Here is a 13,843-nt window from a genome sequence, read left to right as displayed (position 1 = left end):
AAATTTGTGCAGGCATGTGCCTACACTCTGTCCTATGTGCCCACTTCTCCTTATAGACTCTTCACAGTCACAAGTATGAGGGATATGAGATCTTTTCATGTGTTTTGACATATTTGAGCAATATAAGAGGACAAATTGAGTAATTATCTTCTTTATATCATGCTTCATACTTTAAAGGCGTTGATGATGTGAACTAGAGCACATCCCAGATTCATAGCAGAATCAGAATGCACCTAGTTTTGGCTACTACATATAAACTAAACATGGATAATGCAGGTCCTGCTGAAGATGGAAAAAATCGGGTTTAGGATATTGTAAGTTAAGGAAATTTAAGAAATGATAGGTTAAAGATACTTTTATTATGGTTAAGGTTAAAGACAAAATATTAAGTATACTTGGTTGACTTCTAAATATTAATGTTATACAAATCGGGTTCTCCAATTTTAGTGTTCGTAGTCGTTTTTATGGTTTTTAGCCAATTTTAGTGTAATGTAGCAGCAGCCAAAGATCAGTTGTTCCAAAATGTAGCAGCAGCCTCCAACAATGTTAGTCATATGCAATACAAATTTGGGAGCAAGTGTAGTGCAGTGCAAAATTTTAATAATTTTTGTAAAATGGTTATTGCCACTATATTAATTGTTAATTTGTTAGATTTTACGGGAAAGTGAAAATAGAGGCCAAGATCACCCTTATTATCGTACTCCTTAACTCTCCCACTTCATCCAAATATCATTTTATCCTATGTTATGTTAGGAGAGAAGCTATGGAAGCCGCTCACTATTTAGCTAAATATTTGGGAGTTCCTCTTTTCAACCCTTCTCCTTCTTCTTGTTACCGGATACCTCGTTCACACACTTTTATTTGTTTCTCAATTTAATGAGTTACAGAAAGAGTTCGAACAAGTCAAATCTTTCATGATTCCTTCATACATGATTGAGTTGCGAAAACTTATGGATAGGTATCCTCCATCAGAACTGAATTCTTAGTTTTCACCGTCATTAGCGATGACTAATCTCCATCGGAGAACTTGTAGAGCACACAAAATGAATTTTTCCCTCCCAACTGAATTTTCTCATATATGCATGAGTTAGTAATCAAATCCCTCACCAGAGATACTTAGGGGAGAGGATCCTCTCCAGTGCAGTTTTCTCTCAGGAACATCTCAACCTCACATTTTATCAACTTTGCAATTTTAATTTTTTATTTAAAAAATGAATGGTTGGATTGTGAAAACTGCATGGGGGGCAATCCCATCTCCACTTGGATCTTGTTAGTAATAATAATTGCATTTTATTATCTCAAAATAATAATAATAATAATAATAAATAATAATAAAAATAATACTAATAAAAGTATCTTTAACCTATCATTTCTTAAATTTCCTTAACTTACAATATCCTAAATTTTCCAAAGAATGACGTGCTTCAATGGATACCATACATATTCAATACCTGTATCATGTCCATTCTTCATTTGGAACCTCCAAATGTTGATGAAGTTTTCATCCCTGATATACAATATTGTCATTTTTTCCCTCTTTTTGGTGAAAAACATTCAATATTGTTATGAACACAAAGAAAAAACTGAAGCTCCAAGCATGATGTACGGTTAAAATAAGGTCTAAAGTAAAATCAATCAATCATGATGTATATATTCTAACTCATCAGGAAAAAAAAATAGAAATACAATATGCTAATTCATAACAAGGAATTAACAACATATACTCACCTTAATTTTGCTTTGTGTATGTGTAGAAGGTAGGTAGGTATCTTTTGTTGAGAATATATATTGGTCTCCAAATAGGAAGGAGTGAGGCTAGCACAGCATGACCTAGTCAGGGTTATGTATATAGCTTCCACATAAACAGTAACAATATTCTATAACCATACCTAGATCATGCTGGCAGCTTCACTTTTTCCTTTGTGACTGATCATATAACAATATTGCTGTGCACACAGGTATATATATGGTTGATTTTGTTTTGTTACAAGAAAGAAATAGTATATATGATAGCACACTCATCTAGAACCAACCACAAAAAAGACAAATGTAGATCAAACACTTGAAACATGTTCCATGTCAACAATGTATAGTAAAAATGCAACTAAAATGCTATGAAGTAAAACTTTGAGGGTAAAATAATGAAGATATTTTATATAAGGAACAAGAATTTTGGGCCAGAAAGGAAAAATTACCAAACTCTAATGACAAACAAGTGCTATATAGAACCAATTGGATTGGTAGAATATAAATAGAAGTGAGACAATGTGAAAAAGAGGTTGGTGGGAGGAGAGGTTGGAGGTGATCATAGCAACATAACTCATCTCATTTAACAGTGATTTAAAGAAAAGTAGCATGGATACACAGTGCAATGAAGAAGGACACACACACAGCTCAGCTAAGAAATTTTGTATGAGTTGTCTTGGTTGGCTAGCTAGCTACTGTTGTCTACTGGGGTCAGAAATGATAGATAGGTTGTTAGATAGGGCGGCATAGCAGTGTATAGGAATCCTGCTCTCCCTCAGCTTTTTCATTTTATGCACATATTATATGCACTATATACTATCATAGTTTACTGCACAACAATCCTTGGAGAGAATTTTACTAGTACTAGTATTATATTTTCAAGTTCTCTTTTTAAATAGAGTAATAATGTTTAAGGACTAAATTATTATTATTTTTTTCATATAATGAAATTGATAAATAGTTATTTTTATTTTAAATAAAAAATAATTTAAAACAAACTAGCAATATTCCAAACATGACCATTCATACACAAACACACATGAGCTTAGCATAAGAGGGATCCTGATTTGCTGCATTTGAAAATGTATGCAGTTATATGTTGTAATTGATCTCGATCGTTGATTTTACAACATTTATATTACTTATGTCCTAAAGTAATCCTGATTTTGATTATAATTTAAAACAAACTAGCAATATTCCAAACATGACCATTCATACACACACACATGAGCTTAGCATAAGAGGGATCCTGATTTGCTGCATTAGAAAATGTATGCAGTTATATGTTGTAATTGATCTCGATCGTTGATTTTACAACATTTATATTACTTATGTCCTAAAGTAATCCTGATTTTGATTATAATTTAAAACAAACTAGCAATATTCCAAACATGACCATTCATACACACACACATGAGCTTAGCATAAGAGGGATCCTGATTTGCTGCATTAGAAAATGTATGCAGTTATATGTTGTAATTGATCTCGATCGTTGATTTTACATTAGGCATTTATATTACTTATGTCCTAAAGTAATCCTGATTTTGATTATAATCGGACGATTGTTGTTGTAACTGCGTTAACGCATTCACAGCAGAAAATCTGTTTCCAAACATATGAGATAGGAGTATAAGTAGTGTGACACAATCAAATAAATTCTCATGTTGGATTTTGAGAGTTATATTGGAGTTTTTATTATCAACCAAATAATTGGAATTTACAACTTAAAAAATATAAATAGAATCCAATAAAAAATTTAACGGTGAGATCAACGTACTAATCGCAGCTATTGAATTCAAAATATGAAATACAATATGTTGATGTAGTGCTTCAGAGACATTAGTTAGTATTTTTCTAAAAAGAAAACAAAGTGTGAAATGAGCATTAGAAGAGTTCAAATATTTTGTAAAAAAAAAAAATAAAAAGAAGAGTTCAAATATCATTGTCTACTGTTGCTCAAGGGACAAAAAGGCACAGGCCTACAATAATTGGGTTCCGGAACAGAAGAAGAGAGACTGACTGGTTTAGAATTTCTATGCAGTTTTTGGATGTGCTGTGCTGTGCATGCCTAATAACTGTGCTGTGTCTTCTCTTCAACCATTCTTCCCTCCCCCTCTCTCTCTCTCTCTCTCTCTCTCTCTCTCTCTCTCTTCTTAGTTATTCCGCAAGTGAGGTGTGGTGTGGTGTAGTGTGATCAACCTCAGTTGTCAATTCATGTTTCCAGTTATTTCAATTCAATGTTATTTTTCAGTTCCCACCAATCGAGAAAATAACATAAAAGCATACTCTATCAATTAAAAACCTGATTACACACTTTTCTGTTCATTCTGTACTACTAACATGCTCTTGTCTTCTACTAGTATTATTGTAGTACTAATTAAAAACTGTGTAATCACATATTTTCAGAATAAAAAAAAGTGTAATCGTTAGTCACTCCGTCATAAAATATAAGGAAAAATTGATCAAAGAAAGTCGATATATTTAGTTAATGAATTCAAATATACACTATTAGTGGCCAACTCTGCATATTAATCAGTTACTTGATAAACAAGTTAGTTCAATATTCATTTCATAGTTGCAATTAAATAACATATTATATTGTAAATCTTCTTATAGTTTAATGGTTCTTCATTAAAACAACCATGATATATTTAATTAAGAATTAAGATAAGATTACTTCTTCATGACAAATCTGTGAAGTTTGGTTTCCTTTTGTGATTCCTTCCCATTGCATGCGTTGTAATAATGCTACTCAATTTTGTGACAGCTAAGTCCTGTGAACTCTGATTCAAGCTCTTGGTATAGCCTCATAGACCTGTAACATATGGACAATTAATCCAATTAATTATACAGTTGGCTGTGTTAGAAATCCAAATTTATATCCAAGTAACGTTTCTCTCACAGTACTACATCACAGTAGAAATAACTGTTTGGAGACAGAAAAAGATATGCATAAAAACAACAAAATATGAAGAAAATGACACACATATACAGATAATTGTGCTCTTGTTACACATTGCTTCAACTTAAAGTATTCACACCGATGACCAATCAGAATGACAAAGGTGATTTTATGGCAAAATAAATATATTTTTATAAAACTAGAACTAGAAAGAACAAATTAAAAACAAGTGGTGAAAACATTAATTTGTAATGAAAATTAAACCTACTGTGAAAACGTGCAACACATATTAGAAAAAAAATTACAAAATATTATCCAATATATTGTCTGTTTTATTTTATATGAGCAGAGTTGATGCTAATAAATCATTCTGCTTCCGGGGCAAATTATTATATGTGCTGAATAGTATAGGATTGGCTGATTAAGTACTAGTTTAGTGGTTTGGGAGAGAAATATAGAGGTTGCAGTGATAAAAAAAAGTAACAAATTTAACTTTTTCTACGGTAATTTTACAACTGTCTTTGACAGGATATGAACTCTGCACATTAGGGTTATAAGGTTAAGCTCTTGACATGATTCGAACTCCAAAAACCAACCTACAATCATTCAATTTTTCGTCAAAATTCACCCTTAATCCATCTCATTTTTTAAGTTTTTCTATTATCAAGCAAGAGTTAGTACACATTTCCTCTTGCCTTGCGTTTCCAATTCGTCATTTTTTTTTTCTTAAACTCCAGTAGCATTCGGATTTTAAAATCCAAACATATTTTGTTGTTCATATTTTAAAATTCAAATTTATAACAATGGATAGGAATGATGAGAAGGCCTGTAACAAAACGACAGCACTGCCTCTGCTCGCCAAGAGCAGGAAAGGCGATGAAGACTTGAAATAGCGGGAACTTCAAGGAGTGCCTTGTGTGTTGGATTTTAATTTGGTGCGATCAAGCATTTTGGTAGAAATGTAAACAGAAAATGAGCATAGTAAACAGACCGTGTAGATTTTAATTTGGTGTGATCAAGCATATGTGTGGTAAGGAGATTTGAGGAAAGGATTAATATTCCCAGAACAGAGTATATATGTCTTGCCAAAGGTGACTTCAAGTCTTCAACTTATGTAACAAACATTAAGATAAACACAAGTGACGGTTGATGATTGAAAACAACTTGAATTTACTTCTTAATACTGAGGAGAAATAATCTACAGATAAGCTTTATTACTATTATTAAATTTAACATAAAACTAACATACTGGAGTCAAACAAATACTTGACATTATACAAAATATTGTACAATGCTAGAAATAAACATCATTTTCCCTTACTCTTCACAATCAAATGAAGTATACAGACATCTTTCATCACAGGAGTCAAATCATAGTCCTTAAAAATAAAAATCAACCATGGTCATGCCTTAGGAGTAGGACTAACTAGATCAGAGCCTTTTCCATATAAATATATGCACAATTAAAGAAATTACCACCTTGGAGCTAACCCTTCAAGGGAAGGCCTGCATATAAATGCAATAACTGTTATCAGATGATTTGTCTCCAAGTATCAACCAAAAGCAGCATATTGTGGGGACAAAATTCATTTTCTATCACATGTATTTTAATGAGGGAAGGATCATTAGTTAACTATTGAAATCCATATTGAATAGAAAATTCCTTATTAAAATTAAAACTTTTTTGCCATCTAGACATCTTCCTTTTCAATAAATTGCATTCCTTAAAACCCTGAAGTTCAAACTTCTTCACAGGAGCATCAAACTCGTAGGGGCAAAGATGATCAAACATCCCTTAACAGGTTCAATCTGCTCACAAGAATTATCCGAAACATGATAAACAATAAATAAATGTATCATAAATTGTATCGGCGTAAACGGAGTTTCTATGTACATTGTTTGTGTGAGAGTAATTAAAGGGAAAATTGGACGAAAAAGTTTGTGTGAGAGTAACCCAGGGTTCCTCTTTGTCATTGATGCACATACAGCCATGAGATGAAACAGCATTCTGAGTAAGCATAGTGAACTTCATTAACCATATGTAAAACTTAAACAGGGAAGGGAATAAACTGGACACAATGTCATCATTGCTTTGGGATGGAGGTTTCCTTAAAAATAATGGAGGCAACTGAGGAGGGTCTGGAATCTGGATCAACTAAATGACTTCGCGACATTCAGAGTAACTCAAAAATCTAACTGATAACTATAAAAAGGCAAGTCAGTCCACAATTTTCTTTTCTTAACACAACCTCATCGAAGTTTACCACTGGGAACTAGCTTGACATCTTTAAAACAATTGCAGGACATGATCTTGATGAGCCCAATCTACAAGCATTTAATTTCTTACCCAATAATTCAGTCATGTGCTTCTGCACAAAAAGGCACCTCCACTTGAGCATCCGGACAGGTCTTTTCTTGTTTCATAGTTAGTATAACCTCCATCCTTCTACTCCTTGTCACCATCAACCTATATTCAAGAATGGCATTATAAATAATAAAGAACCAAGGTTTCAAATGAAAATCCACAAAACAAAACAAAACAAAACACATACATGTACTCGAAATGTGATGTGTAAGGATTTCATCATGCCAATAACACGAACCAAAATTCAAAAATTTGGAACTTGCATCATTTAGTTTCCAAAGCATCTCCACTTCAGCCTGTTTTTTCTATCTCAAACCAATGGGCAATGGCTGCAATCCTAAAGTATATTACTAACTTCTGAGTATTCACAAGCTCTGTATACTCATTTTGTACCAGATCCCATGCTTTGTCCATTAACATGTCATTAAGAGATACAAAAATTTGAAGAGAAATCTTAATGAGCACCACCAACAGGGAGGAACCAAAGCGGTGGGGATATATTCTATTTTTAGATATTAATAATAATCAAAGTGGTCACCAGAAATCTCCACATGAACAGAGCCCTCTTTCAAAATGATGGAACCTGTTGGCATCCCTTACAACAAGGGTCCGTTGGGAGACTTCAGACGCAATCTTAAAGAATGTATGGCAATCATCACAAATTCGAAGGTTCTTTGTGATCCGAAGACAAGTACCCTTCGGGGTAGCAAGCAGACCATAACCAAGTGCCAACCTTTCACTATGTCCGTATAGTATCCGTGTTTTTTCTTCTTCACAAACATCATGGAATACCAACTTCGTTTGAGCCCTGTAGCCTCCTTTTTCTTTCAAAAGTTTCGTAAGCTGGGCCAATTTTAGATAAATGTCATCACACTGTGGATGAGACTTGTCCCTTGCCGTGAAGGTGTGAATCCTATTGTCCACCTCAATCCAACTGCATCCCGCTTTCTTTTTCAATCCATTTCCCTTCATTCTCAATCTCACTTCTTTTACATCATTCCATCTTCCGTCTGCCGCAAAAGTGTTCGATACCAGTACATAATTTCCTGAATTCTCTGTATTTAATTGTAAGAGCTTCTTCGCAGCAATCTCTCCTAATTCTTTATTTGAATGAATATGACAAGCCCCGAGAAGAGCACACCAGACTTCAGCAGAAGGTTCAATAGGCATGTTTCTCACAAAATGGTGAGCCTCTTCTAGAGAATTGGATCGGGCAAGGAGATCAACCAGGCAAGCATAATGCTCTGTCCAGGGCTCCAATTGATATTCATATTTCATAATTTCAAAAAGTCTCTTACCTTCAACCACTAACCCTGAATGGCTGCAAGCATATAACAAAGCCAAGAAGGTTATCTGATCAGGAAGAACATTTTCATCTGTCATTTTATTGAATAAATCAATGGCATCCTTCCCACGTCCATGCATTCCATTTCCATTAATCATAGAAGTCCACAAAATTAGATCTCTTTGTTTTACATAGTTGAATATGTTTCTTGCGTTCTCCACGGTTCCACATCGAGCATACATGTCCACCAGGGAGTTGGCAATTGGTCCCTCCAGGAAGAAACCCTTCCTAATCAGAAATCCATGAATCTCCTTCCCTTTCTTCAATGAAGATAAAGCAGCAGCCACAGAGAGTAAACTGACAAGAGTTACGGAATCAGGTTCAATACTAGTTTTTTTCAGAGAGTAGAAAAGTTCAAGAGCCTCAATTGCAAGTCCATTATGAACACAACAAGTAATCATACTCGTCCAAGACACAATATCTTTGGACTTAATTGATTCAAACACACGTCTTGCATAATCTATGAGTGTGACTTCTCCGTATACATTGACAATGGCATTTTGTATCAATATATCAGCTAAACCTCTTTTCAAAACATAACCGTGAATCTGTTTTATGAGTTTTTCAGATTTCAACCCACTACAAGCCAGTAAAATGCTTCCAATCATCATAGGATCGACTTCCATCCTTTCTAACTGGACCTTCGTCAACAGATTTAAGGTTTCCAGATGGCATTCATTTTGTGCATATCCAGCAATAATTGTAGTCCAAGAAATCAAGTCCTTCTTGGGCATATACTTAAAAGTGTTGCCCATATATTTCACACAACAACACTTCCCATACATATCTATCAGGGTGTTCCCAATATACATATTAGAATCTATTCCATTTCTTATTGCATAAGCATGCACTTCCTTGCCAGTCAATAAATTCCCCGATCTGCCCAATGCTGCAATCATGTTAAGTATCGACACCTGATCAGGCTTTTGGCCAGAATACTGCATATCCCGGAAGTGGTTTAGAGCATCACTATACATATCATTTTGGACCATACCCGAAAGCAATGTATTCCACGATACACAATCCTTACAAAGCATACTTTTAAAAACTCTTTCAGCATCCTCCATTTGACCACATTTTGCATACATATCAATCAAAGCATTGGATACGTACACATCAGTGACATGATTAGATTTCAAACTAAGGGTATGTATCCCCCTACCCATTTTAATAAAGGTTTGATCTTCACAAGCTTGAAGAGCCGACACGAAAGTGTAAGTATTACCCTCAACACCAACCTCCTGCATTCTTCTAAAAAGTGTCAATGCCTCAAAGCATTGACCCTCAGCAACATGTGCAGAAATGATAGAATTCCACGATACAGGATCCTCTTTCTCCATCAAAACACTATCAAACAAAATCCTAGCCCCACCAAGATCACCACATTTAGCATACATAGCAATAAGCGCATTACAAACAAAAACAAAAGCACCATATCCACATTTAACAGCAACACCATGAATTTCATGCCCCAAACGACTCTCACTAAGAGCACCGCAAGCTTTGAGCACACAAGGAAAAGTAAAAGCATCAAGCGACACGTCATGAACTCGCATCTCTTTATACAATTCAATCGCCTCAACATATCTACCTGTACCCACACATGCACCTATCATTGCATTCCAAGTGAAAATAGTTCGTTCAGACATTTTATCAAACACTTTCTCTGCATCAAGAAAAGAGCCACATTTTCCATACATGTGGACAAACTTGGTGTCAAGGAAGACAGAATCAAAGGAATTTTGAGTTTTGAGAAAACGGGCATGTAACTGTTGGCCTTGAGAAAGAGCTTTATGGGAAGCACAGAGGTCAAGAGCTTGAGAATAAGCTTGTTGAAGAGGGAAAGGTGTTGTTGGGGACAATGGGTCGGTGAAAAAATTGGTTAGAGATTGAAAAGCGTGTTTGAGGGAAATGGGTCTGTGAGAGAAGTTGGGAAGTGTGGGATTTGGGGGAAGGGTTGAAGTGAGCATTGATGCTGCAGTTGTGCATGGACGAAGATGGGACAAATATGTCATGCAAATGTGTTTGCTATTTTTCAAAGAACTTCAATAAGATAACATGGATAAGAATGATGCCCCAAATAGGGCAGAGGCTTTGGTTTTTTTTTTTTTTTTATGACAATAGGCTTTTTTTAAAATAGTTGTTTGTGTTTGGTTAATATTTAAATATTTTTGTGATTGAGAAGTTAATTGGTATTTTATTTTTTTTGGTTTACAAGTTAATTGGTATTTATCTATTACTAACATAAAAAATAGGAAAATAAAAATAAATAAAAAATTATAGAAAGTTTAGTTAACAAAAAAATTATATAAACATTATACAATAAATAAGAAGAAACTGCATAAAAATATAGAAATAAAAAAATAATACTCTATAAAAAAATATAAACAATATTTTTCATTAAAAAAAATAAACATAAACAATTTTTTATTTTATAAACGAATCATAAACAATATTACTACAAAGTTTACTAAATTATCCTAAATATTCCTAATAAAATTTGTAATTTTTGATTAAAAATATACACGGTACCATTATTTATCACTTAAACATAAAAATTGAATAAATAAATTTACACAAAATAATTAACACAATAATTCCACTTATATTTTAACAATATTATTATATAACAAAAATTTTAAATATTTAATTTTAAATAAATTTTCTACATTAATATACTGACAAACTCAAATATCGAATAAAAGTCAATAGATCCGTGCGGTCTTTAAATTAGTTTATACTAAATTTATTTCATGGAAACTTCAAGTTATCTTTGTCCAACTTTATACTAAATTGGTAAATTTACTAAAAATGTGTTTGCTACTATTTTACAAGTTAATTTCATGGAAACTTTTTTTCACTCTTTTAGATGGAAATTTTTTTCTTTTTCTTTTTTTTTTTTTTGGACAAAAACACACTTAGTTCTATTTTCAAAATTGTTTTATATACCGGAATAAAATTAATTTAACAAACGTGTAATAAATATGAAAATTCATTTTTCTATCATTTTATTTATAGAAATATAACTTGAAACAAAAACACTATCGGTGAAAATTAGTGAATCCTCCTTCTATCTTTTCACGATCAGGGTCGGCCCAACACCTTTCGTGGAGGTGTATTAAAGAATGGGGCCATTTAACCAAGAACTAGAACTAAAATAACTAAAATTAAAGATGTTTTCTCTCCCCACCCCCCGTGATTCTTTTATACCCCCCAATATTCCGATTTTGCCCTTGCAAAAAACTTCGGTTCGCAGAAACCGAATTTTTTCTAGTGCAAATTCAGAGTAAATTTCGGTTTTTAGAAACCGAAATTTATTTTCAAGGCAAAAAAAAACTTCGGTTTCTACGAACCGAAGTTTTTTCAAGGGCAAAATTGGAAACTCAGGGGGGATAAAAGATTCACGGGGGGTGGGGAGAGAAAACATCAAAATTAAAAAGTTAGAACTAAAAGTATACAGAAAAATGAGTATGCAAACATATATTCTATCACTAGGCAATTATTAAATGATGTTTTCTCTTCCTATCCCAGTATTTCTTTTTATACGGGAATTTCTAATTTTGCCCTTGCAAAAAATTCGTTTTTTAGAAATCGATTTTTTTTTGCCTTGAAAAAAATTTTGATTTTTAAAGACCGAAATTTACTCTGAATTTGCACTAGAAAAAATTTGGTTTCTACAAACCGAATTTTTTTGCAAGGGCAAAATTAAAATATTGAGGATATAAAAGAATCATGGGGTCGTTGAGAAAACATCTTATTAAATATCTAATATGTTATAAATATTAACAATATATTTGTACCACTATTATCTTATGTTCCCAAATATTGAGAGGTTGTCGTAGAAGCGAAGCCTATCTATCGCCACCCCAACCATAAAATACGAGATTGGGCCCTTATAAGTGTGCAATGTTCTGTTTCAAAGTAGCTAAGGGTCCGTTTGGTTTGAGGGAGAGAAGAAAATCGAATCATTGGCTCTGTATCAATGGAATCTCATCATCTCATCCATACATAACGAATTCTTGTGGTAAAAAAATACAAAGCATTTCGATTTGTTTAGATTCAATTACACTATTCATTATTTCGATTCATTCTACTTCAAATTTGGATATTCACTACTAATTAGTTACCCATTGATTTATCAAATCTTTTTTATCAATAAAACAATATCGTCATTTTAATTCGTATGGTAAGATTCTCTTTTTTTTAGTTTTGAATATTTTGATTCTTTAATTTCTATTATTTATTAGATTTTATTTATATAAATTATATGTATTTATCCTAATATCCTTCCTATTATTATAATATAATAATAATAATAAATGGATATAATTATATATAGATTCTTTCAATATTAGCGAATACCTTATTCTATATATCTATTCTATATATAAATAGATATAGAAAATAGTAAAGAAATAGGAAAGAGGATATTATCTTAAAATTCTTATTTTTTATAATTTTAAATAATGACTAATTAGATTACAGTAAAGATTAATTAATTTATATTACAACATTCTTATGCATTAAGATGAAATATGTATTAGGAGTACATTTATGTTTTTGCTTTATGAATATGATATTTTTTGGACATTTCTAATAATATCGATCTTTATTCCTATTTTCGCATTTCTTATTTCTGGAATATTAGCTCCGATTAGAAAAGGGCCAGAAAAACTTTCTAGTTATGAATCCGGAATAGAACCAATAGGCGATGCTTGGTTACAATTTCAAATCCGTTATTATATGTTTGCCCTAGTTTTTGTTGTTTTTGATGTTGAAACAGTCTTTCTTTACCCATGGGCAATGAGTTTTGATGTATTGGGGGTATCCGTATTTATCGAAGCTTTCATCTTCGTGCTTATCCTAATTGTTGGTTTGGTTTATGCATGGCGCAAGGGAGCATTAGAATGGTCTTAATTCTTGAATATTTAGACAATTAAACAAAACATTGAGACAGTTATGAATTCTATTGAGTTTCCCTTACTTGATCAAAAAACCAAAAATTCAGTTATTTCTACTGTACATTAAATGATCTTTCAAATTGGTCAAGACTATCCAGTTTATGGCCGCTTCTCTATGGCACTAGTTGTTGCTTCATTGAATTTGCTTCATTAATAGGATCACGATTTGACTTTGATCGTTATGGACTGGTACCACACTCTAGTCCTAGGCAGGCAGACCTTATTTTAACAGCGGGCACCGTAACTATGAAAATGGCTCCTTCCTTAGTTCGATTATATGAGCAAATGCCCGAACCAAAATATGTTATTGCTATGGGAGCCTGTACAATTACAGGAGGTATGTTCACTACCGATTCTTATAGTACCGTTCGGGGTGTGGATAAGCTAATTCTTGTGGATGTCTATTTGCCGGGTTGTCCACCCAAACCGGAAGCCGTTAAAGCTAGTCTAGATTCATTCATTGAGTTGCGTATTCATTCATTGGTTTGCGTAATTTTATTTCCTCCCACTTTCTCTCCCTCAAA

The 13,843-nt window shown here is 33.0% G+C and overlaps 1 protein-coding gene and 1 long non-coding RNA gene across 6 annotated transcripts; both read right to left on the bottom strand.

Moving 5' to 3' along the window:
- Positions 1 to 1,302: 1,302 nt before the first annotated feature.
- Positions 1,303 to 2,013, bottom strand: LOC123885646. Its single transcript, XR_006801213.1, has 2 exons — positions 1,729 to 2,013; positions 1,303 to 1,507 (listed from the first exon to the last, which is right to left on the bottom strand). It is a non-coding gene; the product is annotated as an uncharacterized LOC123885646 (long non-coding RNA).
- Positions 2,014 to 4,247: 2,234 nt separating this feature from the next.
- On the bottom strand, positions 4,248 to 10,454 carry LOC123885197 (pentatricopeptide repeat-containing protein At3g63370, chloroplastic). Of its 5 annotated transcripts, none has more exons than XM_045934490.1 (4): positions 7,201 to 10,416; positions 6,996 to 7,115; positions 6,076 to 6,154; positions 4,248 to 4,561 (listed from the first exon to the last, which is right to left on the bottom strand). In XM_045934490.1, the coding sequence occupies exon 1, from the start codon at positions 10,371 to 10,373 to the stop codon at positions 7,548 to 7,550; it is 2,826 nt and encodes a 941-aa protein (XP_045790446.1). In that variant the 5' UTR covers positions 10,374 to 10,416; the 3' UTR covers positions 4,248 to 4,561; positions 6,076 to 6,154; positions 6,996 to 7,115; positions 7,201 to 7,547. The 5 variants fall into 5 exon arrangements, with proteins under 5 accessions (XP_045790446.1, XP_045790450.1, XP_045790431.1 ...); XM_045934475.1 differs by lacking the exon at positions 4,248 to 4,561 and adding an exon at positions 6,283 to 6,457 and having other exon boundaries at positions 5,921 to 6,154; XM_045934494.1 differs by lacking the exon at positions 6,076 to 6,154.
- Positions 10,455 to 13,843: the final 3,389 nt, after the last annotated feature.

The sequence above is a fragment of the Trifolium pratense genome, linkage group LG1 (genome assembly GCF_020283565.1).
Source record: "Trifolium pratense cultivar HEN17-A07 linkage group LG1, ARS_RC_1.1, whole genome shotgun sequence".
NCBI classification, from domain to species: domain Eukaryota; kingdom Viridiplantae; phylum Streptophyta; class Magnoliopsida; order Fabales; family Fabaceae; genus Trifolium; species Trifolium pratense.
Note: the sequence above shows the minus strand (reverse complement) of the source record. Positions and strands in the feature narration are given on the sequence as shown.

Bases quoted from the DNA above. Each gene is read 5' to 3' on its own strand.
- LOC123885197 (XM_045934482.1), bottom strand. From the start codon at position 10,373: ATGACATATTTGTCCCATCTTCGTCCATGCACAACTGCAGCATCAATG.